The sequence below is a fragment of the Pogona vitticeps genome, chromosome 6, assembly GCF_051106095.1.
Source record: "Pogona vitticeps strain Pit_001003342236 chromosome 6, PviZW2.1, whole genome shotgun sequence".
Lineage (NCBI taxonomy): Eukaryota > Metazoa > Chordata > Lepidosauria > Squamata > Agamidae > Pogona > Pogona vitticeps.
In genome coordinates, this window is record NC_135788.1 from 13,883,030 (window position 1) to 13,892,939 (window position 9,910).

At 54.4% G+C, this 9,910-nt stretch overlaps 1 protein-coding gene across 1 annotated transcript; it reads left to right on the plus strand.

Annotated features, from left to right (window-relative positions):
• Window positions 1-6,173: 6,173 nt before the first annotated feature.
• FZD8 (frizzled class receptor 8) lies at window positions 6,174-9,673 on the plus strand. Its single transcript, XM_020800270.3, has one exon. It carries the CDS (start codon window positions 6,836-6,838, stop codon window positions 8,987-8,989), a length of 2,154 nt encoding a protein of 717 aa, XP_020655929.3. The 5' UTR covers window positions 6,174-6,835; the 3' UTR covers window positions 8,990-9,673.
• Window positions 9,674-9,910: the final 237 nt, after the last annotated feature.

Genomic DNA, 9,910 nt, shown 5'->3' on the forward strand with positions numbered 1-9,910 from the left:
GGTTTGATCATCACCCCAGCCCTATCTTTTTAAAATGAAACTCTCTCTCTGGAATAAGAGCATTTCTCAGGTATTGAGATTCCTCAAATCTCCTCCCTCCAGTTCCAGAAACCTCTGAGTGTTAAGGTGCCATTCTGCTTCCAGTTAATAGGGGACTCCTTCATTTGAAATGCTTGTTAACCCTTTACCTTTCCATTTGCAGAATCAGCTGCTATTTGCATAAGCTATCCTTCTGTCTTTTGTTTCCCAAGACTGGGAGTGCATTAGGCTTTTCATTCTCCTTAAGATGTCCTACAATGGGGATTCTGCAGCCCGTAGCCCCAGGGAGCAATTATCTCAGGGCGGAGGTTGCCCTCTTCTTCTTCATCTCATGTCTTATCATTTAACACACTGGGCAGCAAAAGTCTGCTCTGTGCCAGAGATTCTGCCAGCAGCCTCTCCTCCATTTGCGGCTTACCAGATAAACCGGGAAAGGGTTGCCATAAGTCCGAATTGACTCCACGATGCACAATTATTAATTAGATAATGTGCAAGCAAGTTAAGAAGAGAGCAGAAGAGATTAGTTCTGTGCATATAATTCTAATAATCAGAGGACAAACAATATTTAGTGTTTGGAGCTGACTCGTCGTCATTTAGTCGTGTCCGACTCTTCGTGACCCCATGGACCAGAGCACGCCAGGCCCTCCTGTCTTCCACTGCCTCCCGGAGTTGGTTCAAATTCATGTTGCTTGCTTCAATGACACTGTCCAACCATCTCATCCTCTGTCTTCCCCTTCTCCTCTTGCCGTCACACTTTCCCAACATCAAGGTCTTTTCCAAGGAGTCTTCTCTTCTCATGAGATGGCCAAAGTACTGGAGCCTCAGCTTTAGGATCTGTCCTTCCAGTGAGCACTCAGATTTGATTTCCTTTAGAATGGATAGGTTTCTTCTCCTTGCAGTCCAGGGGACTCTCAAGAGCCTCCTCCAGCACCACAATTCAAAAGCATCAATTCTTCGGCGGTCAGCCTTCTTTATGGTCCAGCTCTCACTTCCATACATCGCTACTGTAAAAAACATAGCTTTGACTATGCGGACCTTTGTTGGCAAGGTGATGTCTCTGCTTTCATATACCTTAAGGCTACACCCTTCCTAACTGTAATGACCTGAAAGTAATTCAGTAAGCTTCCCTCTGAGTGCTGAGATTGGCAGTGGAAGGCTGCAATCCTATGCATGCTTACTTGGGAAGAAGTTCCTTAAAGACAGTGGGCCGTGGGTCTGAAATAACTTGCAGGGATTTCACAATAAAGCAAGAATAGGAAATGTCTGAGCCCATAAATGTTTTGGACTACAAAACCCACAGTCCCCTTCTGGATATGCAAGATGGAGCTCATCCAAGATGTATGCCACCCTTCATTAGTATAGCGGATAGTGATGGACTAGGACTCAGACGACCTGGGTTCAAATCCCTGTTTGGCCATGGACACTCATTGGGCAGCAGTAATGGTAAAACTACTCCTTAAATATCTCACATACCTTGAAGACCCTACTAAGGTCACCATAGGCCACACACCACTTGATGGCACCCAATAACTATGAGAAACCATTGTGTCCTACATTCCCTCTGGCAACCTCAAGGCAGCATAGATTGCTCTACTCGTCCCCACTATATGCTCACAACAGCCCTGTGAGGGAGGTCAGGCTAAGAAAAGGAAATCTATTTTTCGGGATGACTCCCTGAATTCCCTTATTTTATTTATTTACTTATTCGATTTTTACCCCGCCCCTCTAGACAACATCCCTTACCAGTCTGACCATGACAAATCCACCGCCCAAGGACTGGATTCATGGCAGGCTTAACCTGCAAGTAAACCCCGCTTCTTGTGACTTTCAGGTAGCCAAGCGTTACCCTGTTTCAGACACGTTTACTGGGAAGGAAATGCGACCACCGATCACTGGGGCTTACCCACCGAAACCACTGCAAATACCACCAGTTTGGGGAGGGGGGAAAAATAAAAAACGAGTTTCCCCTTTTTTTTTCGGGGGTGGGGGAGAGGAAAGGAATCCTTTCGGTTCGTTTTTATTGCAATAACCCCCCCCCATGGTAAAACACTGGAATCAAGATTTAGCCCTTGAGCCGCAGCTGGAGCTGATGCACCGCTTACTCGGAGGGAATTCCTTCCCCGAGTTCGGTGGGGCTTTGCTCCCGACCTTAAGAGCTTGGAAACGTTCCTTCTTGGAGGGGGGGGGACTACAACTCTCATAATCCCCCATAGCAGGCTGGGGAGTTATGGGAGTTATTGTTGGTTTTTTTTTTCTTTTTAAGGAAGGTCTCCAAGCTCCTCTCCTCATCAACGGGGCTGACACGGAGCATAGCGGATCTTGTCGAGAGACCCCCCCAGGCGGACCTTTGCGCCGGAAAGATTGCGCCCTGACGGCGCGCAACCTGTTTGAATGGCTAAGGGACGGCCCGTCGCCTCTGGAGACTCTCGCCGCCTTCTCTTTCCCCTTTTGCACTTATCCTTTCGCCTCGCCCGCACTCTCCGGGCAAATCTTCCTCCTCGGCCCAAGGCAAAGCGGCTTTCCACTCCCTTCCCACCATGGCCTCCTCCGTCAGCAACCCTCCGGGCTGGCCGTGGAACGCGCGCTCCCTCCCCCGGCAGTCATTACGGCCCCAGCGTGAGCTCCGTGCAGGCGCGAAACGAACCAGCCGATCAATTAAAAAATAAACACTCCGCCGGGAGAGGAAAGCAAGACAACCCCCCGGGACGGCCTAACAGGCGCAAATGATGCTGCCAGGCGGCCTTCCCACCCACCCCCCCGTATTAACTCCACCTCCCTCCCCGGATCCTCTCCGCTTAAGGTGGCTTGCGAGAGGGGACAGAGGCAGCAGCGCATTGGGAAACAGGGGTGTGTGTGTGTGAATGGGCGCGCGTGTTTGTCAAGTGTGTGCAAATTCCGAAGTCAGGGTTCAGCAACGCCTTTACCGGGTGGCTGAAATACTCTGTGAAAACGTGGATGGGGAGGAATATAGCGATGATCGGTGGGGCGTTCTGCGAGTTGTAAGTCCAACAAAAATAACTTCGCTTCAGTTCCACGAGGCACTGAAACTTCTTCTCCGACCACTGGGAATTTTATCTGTGCCTTCATTTTTCCAGTGTGGGTGGGTAATGCCCAGATAGGGTAGCAACTTCACTATGTTTAAAAAAAAAAAAAGATGAAATATTTATATTCAGAGAGAATTCAATGTCCTGCTTGCCATACATTGCATTTCCTCCCCAACCCTGCCGATCTGTATAACCCACCTAATCCTCCCTGTTTCTGAAAGATTTTCAGGGGGAGACACAAATTGTTTTCTGACATCCATAATCCGTTTCAGGCAATACTTTCCCTGGACCACTAAAATATCCCCAAAGGGCAAACTTAGTCCTAAATTCTATTTAGTCTGTGCATAAATGTGGCACTAATAATAACTGTGTGCCATCGATTTAATTCTGATTTATGGCAACACCTTTTCTGGGTTTTCCAGGTAGGGAGCACTCAGAAGTGGTTTACCATTCCCTACGGGGACGTGGTGGCGCTGTGGGCTAAACCGCAGAAGCCTGTGCTGCAGGGTCAGAAGACCAAGTAGTTGTAAGATCGAATCCACGCAACAGAGTGAGCGCCCAACACTTGTCCCAGCTCCCGCCAACCTAGCGGTTCAAAAGCATGCAAATACAGTGGTGCCTTGCATAGCGAGGTTAATCCGTTCCGGATTAACCATTGCTATGAGAAACATCGCTCAACGGAACAAAAAACCCCATTAAAACGCATTAAACTTGGTTTAATGCGTTCCAATGGGCCCTAAACTTACCGTTGAGCGAAGCTTCTCGATAGGGGCGGCCATTTTCGGGCCCTCGCAAAGCGAGGGCGCGGCGGGAAAAGTTGCGGCGGCCATTTTGGAACCGCTGATCAGCTGTTTTCCCCCGCTTCGTTGCGCGAAATCGCTAAGCAAATCGCTTAGCGATCGTCGCACAGCGAAAAAACGCCATAGGGGCCATCGCTGAGCGAACGCTCCAGCGATGGCCCGGACCCCCTCGCTATGCGAATTCATCGCTCAACGGAGCGATCGCTAAGCGAGGCACCACTGTACAAGTAGATAAATAGGGACCACCTCAGTGGGAAGGTAACAGCGTTCCGTGTCTGTCGCACTGGCCATGTGACCACGGAAGATTGTCTTCGGACAAATGCTGGCTCTATGGCTTGGGAACGAGGATGAGCACCGCCCCCTAGAGTCGAACACGACTGGACAAAAATTGTCAAGGGGAACCTTTACCTTTACCTTACTTCGGGGAACATCCTGGGATTGTGCAGTTTGTCCAAGGCCACACAGGCTGGCTGTTCACCTTAGAGGCACAATGAAGGAACTGAACTCTCAAGCCCCAGCAACCTAAACCACTCAGCCAGCCAGCCAGCCAGCAATGTGGCCCTTACAAGGAGCAAGCGACTTTTCCAAGGTCTGCTGTGATTCTTCCCAGCAGGGATCTCCAGTGATCACCCATGCACATGGCTTGATGAATGTGTGAAGTGACATGTCTTGGAAAGACTTGTCCGGTATGGTAGAAAAGCAGTGTTCCCATCAGACGTTTATGCTGTAGCAGGGACAAATAGAACCCCTGGGCTTGCTAAAATGGCTTGCACCATTGCCAAAAAGGAATAGCAAGGAAAATAAGAACTATCCAAAGGTATTAGACATGATCATCCAAGCAGAACCTCCACTACTAGAGGCAATGTACCTAGAAATGCTAGACACAGTAGAAGTCTTGCAGAGAAGTGGTTGACAAAGCATAGCAATGAATACGCCATGTCCCGTTTGAGAGTTTCGAAGATACAGATAGCTGGTCACTGTCTGGATCGGAAAAATCCTGGATTAGACAGATCTCTAGGTTTCTCTAGTACGACAGCCTGACATCAAAGATCCCTGGGCCTCCCCAGAATGACAGCCTTACGGAAAACTAGGACCCTGGTGTTAGATTTGCTTCTGCCTCTGTACTTGCCATAGCAAGTTGTAACGCTCTAGAGATGGACAAGCCTGCGTGAACTGAGTTAGCCCTGAATGATGTTTGTTTCCAAGTATATGGGATTGGGCACTATATGTGGCTCAGACTTCCGTCCCTCCAGCGGTAGAGACTATCCTGGATTCCCAGGTTCAGGTCTTAGCATCTCTAGGTAGGGCAGCAAAGGAATCCTGCCCCAACCAAGGACCACCCACTGCCCTTCAGTGCCAATTACTAGTCTAAATGAACCAACACTCCTACTCAAAATAAGCTCAACTTTGATCATAACTTGCACAACAGTCAGTATCCATCAACTTCCACAAAACACAGGCTAGATCCATCTAAGCATGACTCAGAGGAGACCCACTGACACCAATGGGACCATAAACCATGACAAGCTTAAGTCCCAGTGGTTTGAATGTGTACAGCTAAGGGTGCATTTAGCCCAGTGTTCCTCCAATTTATGTAAGCCTGAAAACCCTTTCAGAAATTACTCTGTGGGTGCAACAAGATCTCACTCTAAGAGTGAGATGTTGTGCTAGAAGCTTTACAGAAATCTCTGATAAGGTTTCTAGCCGGAGAGCAGAAATTCAAACTACAGTTAAAACCAGAGAGGTGTTAGATATCTTTATTAATTAAAAGCAAACACTAACAGCAAACATTTTCCAAACGGGTTCCTAGGAATCCAGAACAGGTTAGGATAATGTGAGATACAGAAAGTGCGGGCGTTGGCGGTGGGGGGGCTTGAAAGGAAAGCGCGAAGTTATTTTATTTAAACAACTCTGATTGCTTTCCATCAACGGGGGGGGGGGGGGTAGGGAGAGAGATCCCCTTAACCGATAAGTGGAAATGGGTATTTCCCTAAAAGATCGTCTGAGCAGCACCGCGTTGCTGATTTTTCTTTCCCTAACTTACCTGCCTGGGTGTGAAGTGAGCCATTTACACCTGGAAAACAAATAAGAAGGGCAGAGTCTTAAAGGGCCAAGAAGGGGTAAACCCCCCCACACACACCGCTTCGAAGCCCGCCGCGCGCAAACCCACGATCCACCTTAAACGGGCCAGCTTAGCTGGGGTCCGCCGTTCCCCCGCCCGGAGCCTTCGTGATAGGTAGCCCGGGCGGGCAAGGCGGGGCTTGGCATCCTCCGGTATAAATAACCCTGAGAGCGCGGCTACCGGATTGGCGCTACTGGAGCCGGAGAGAGAGAGAGGGAGAAAGAGGGAGAGGGAGAAGTTGGCTGCAAAGGGGCCTCGGGCGCACCGGCGTGCTCGGCTTGTCGGTGCGAAAGCTCTCCGGCGCCGGCGGCCCTTCGCTCCCTTCGGCGCCCGGGAGGAAAGCGCCGGTCCGGTCCGGGCGCTGGAGCTCCGGCCGCCTCTGCCTCCCCTGGAGAGGCTCCGGGGCGCCTCAGCCATCTTGACATCGCCGCGAGGCTCCGGGAAAGTTGGGCAAAGCCAGCGGAGGGGGCGGCCGAGCCCCCTTCCCTTCTCTCGCCGGCCCGGTGAGCGGGGCGCCATGAGCGCGGGGCGGCCGGCCGCGGAGTGAGGCCAGCAGGCGGCGAGGACTCCCGCCACGACCACCACCCCCGGCTGCATCTCGCCTCCCTGCCCTCCCGGGGCCGAGAGCGCGGACGGCTGCGCGGGAGAGCCGAAGCGCGCTGGAGCTTGGAGGCAGGGCGCAGCCCGGCGGCGGGGAGAGCGGGGCGGCAGCGGTGGTGGTGGTGGCCGGCGGCGGCGGCGAAAGGGCTCCTCCCGGGTGGCCGGCTCGTTCCCTGCCGGGAGAGCCTGCCGGGTCCCGCCGCGGCCGCCCCTGGCCGCCCCCGCCGAGCATGGAGCGGCGGCGGCGGCGTTGTTACCTGTTGGCCGTCGCTTTCCTGCCCCTCTGGCTGCCCGCTTGGCTGCAACGCCCCGGCTGCGCCGCCTCGGCCGCTTCGGCCATCGCCGTTGCAGCCGCCGCCGCCGCCTCATCATCATCCTCGGCCGCCGCCGCCGCCGCCGCCTCGTCTTCTTCTGCCGCCGCCGCCTCGTCGGCCACCAAGGAGCTGGCGTGCCAGGAGATCACGGTCCCGCTGTGCAAAGGGATCGGCTACAACTACACCTACATGCCCAACCAGTTCAACCACGACACGCAGGACGAGGCCGGGCTGGAGGTGCACCAGTTCTGGCCGCTGGTGGAGATCCAGTGCTCGGCCGACCTGCGCTTCTTCCTGTGCAGCATGTACACGCCCATCTGCCTGGAGGACTACAAGAAGCCGCTGCCGCCCTGCCGCAGCGTCTGCGAGCGGGCCAAGGCCGGCTGCGCGCCCCTCATGCGCCAGTACGGCTTCGCCTGGCCGGACCGCATGCGCTGCGACCGCCTCCCCGAGCAGGGCAACCCGGACACCCTCTGCATGGACTACAACCGCACCGACCTCGCCACCGCCGCCCCGCCCCAGCCGCCGCCCCCGCAGCCCGCGCCGCCCCACCACCAGCCGCCCAAGCCGCCCCACCGCAAGCCCGGCACCGGCACCGGCGGGGCTCGCCTGCCCGGGGCCGGCGGGGTGGGGCTGCTGCCCGGGGCCGAGCCTCCCCTGCGCAAGGGCCGCCCGCCGGTCCCCTGCGAGCCGGGCTGCCAGTGCCGGGCGCCCATGGTGTCGGTCTCCAGCGAGCGCCACCCGCTCTACAACCGCGTCAAGACGGGCCAGATCCCCAACTGCGCCCTGCCGTGCCACAACCCCTACTTCAGCCCGGACGAGCGCGCCTTCACCGCCTTCTGGATCGGCCTGTGGTCCATCCTCTGCTTCATCTCCACCTTCGCCACCGTCTCCACCTTCCTCATCGACATGGAGCGCTTCAAGTACCCCGAGCGGCCCATCATCTTCCTGGCCGCCTGCTACCTCTTCGTCTCCTTGGGCTACCTGGTGCGCCTAGTGGCCGGCCACGAGAAAGTGGCGTGCAGCGGCGGGGCGGCGGCAGGACCGGCGGGCACCGCTGGGGGCGCTGCGGGAGCGGCGGTGGGAGGGCGCGGGCCTGCAGGGGGCGCTGCCGAGCTTCAGCCGGAACTAGCGGTGGCTGAGCACGTGCGCTACGAGAGCACCGGCCCCGCCCTGTGCACCCTGGTCTTCTTGTTGGTCTACTTCTTTGGCATGGCCAGCTCCATCTGGTGGGTCATCCTCTCCCTCACTTGGTTCTTGGCGGCCGGCATGAAATGGGGCAACGAAGCCATTGCTGGCTATGCCCAGTATTTCCACTTGGCTGCTTGGTTGCTGCCCAGTGTCAAGTCCATCGCCGTGTTGGCGCTCAGCTCGGTGGATGGGGACCCCGTGGCCGGCATTTGTTACGTGGGCAACCAGAGCCTGGAGAATTTGCGAGGCTTCGTCCTGGCCCCTTTGCTGATCTACCTGGCCATCGGCTCCATGTTCCTGCTGGCCGGGTTCGTGTCGCTCTTCCGCATCCGGAGCGTCATCAAGCAGCAAGGGGGCCCCACCAAGACCCACAAGCTGGAGAAGCTCATGATCCGCCTGGGCCTCTTCACGGTCCTCTACACGGTGCCAGCCGCCAGCGTGGTGGCCTGCCTCTTCTACGAACAGCACAACCGGCCTCGCTGGGAGGCCACCCACAATTGCCCCTGCCTCCGTGACCAGCAGCCCGACCAGGCCCGTCGCCCGGACTATGCGGTCTTCATGCTCAAGTATTTCATGTGCCTGGTGGTGGGCATCACCTCGGGGGTCTGGGTTTGGTCCGGAAAGACGCTGGAGTCCTGGAAGGCCCTGTGCACCCGCTGCTGCTGGGCCAGCAAAGGGACGGCTGCGGCCGTGGCCTCGGGGAGCGTTGGGGCCGTGGTGGGGAGCAGCGTCGGCGGCATGGCGGGAGCGGCTGCCGTGGGAGGACTTGGGGGTGGAGCGGGGTCCATGTACAGCGATGTCAGCACTGGCTTGACGTGGAGGTCCGGCACCGCCAGTTCGGTTTCATACCCAAAACAGATGCCTCTGTCCCAGGTGTAAAAATGGGGACACAGAGGGGACGTGGCTCACTCTTAACCCTCTTCTTCCATTGCTGAAACTTTCTGCTGGCGTCTCCTTGTTCAGAACATTGCAGCTGTATGGAGGCTTCCCAAGTGCCGGGTCCAATTTTTGGGGGGACCTTTCCCACCTCCTCACAGGAGGCCACCTACTCCCAAAAGTCCCACTTTTTTTTTGTCCAGAAAGGGAGGTGGAATTCTGCCAGGACTAAGAAACCTGTCTTAAGCTGGTCCTTGAACTGCAGAGAGACCCTTTGTTATATGGGAGGCTCCCTACTTTCATTCCTCCCCCCCCCCTTTCAAACTCTTGAGACAGATGTCAGAAAGTAGATGTTTTATTGAACTGCAGGATGTTCGAGAGACTTTACAAAGAATTTCCCTTTCAAAAAGAAGGAGGGGGAAAACTGGCAGCGGCCTTAAACACATTCAAACCATGTCTTAATTATATACCCCAAGTAAATACGGGTTTCTTATGTTAAAGGATGTATTTATATAATTATTTGGTACCTTGTACAAAATGTGTAAAATATGTATATAATCCAAATGCTATACAGTCTGTACATTTTTTTTTGTTTAAAAGCAAAAGTTTAGAAGCCTACCACAACTGCTCTTTCCTAAGAGCAAATATTTGAGTATTCTATTTTGTCAATAAAATAACGATAAATGATTTTTCTCTTTTGAAGTAGGGGAAATCTTCCCTTTTGTCGCTCTGGTTATTACTGTAGGTTTTAATTGCTTTGGAAAGGTGATGCTCTGCATGTTCCTTTAGAGCACAGTGAAATAAGAAAATCCATATACAGTACCTATGGAATACAGACAGCAGTGTTTGTCTTAAACCTGACACCTTGCAGGCAATGTTGGACTTCAGCTCCCGTCAGCCCCAGTCAGTGTGGTGAATGATGGG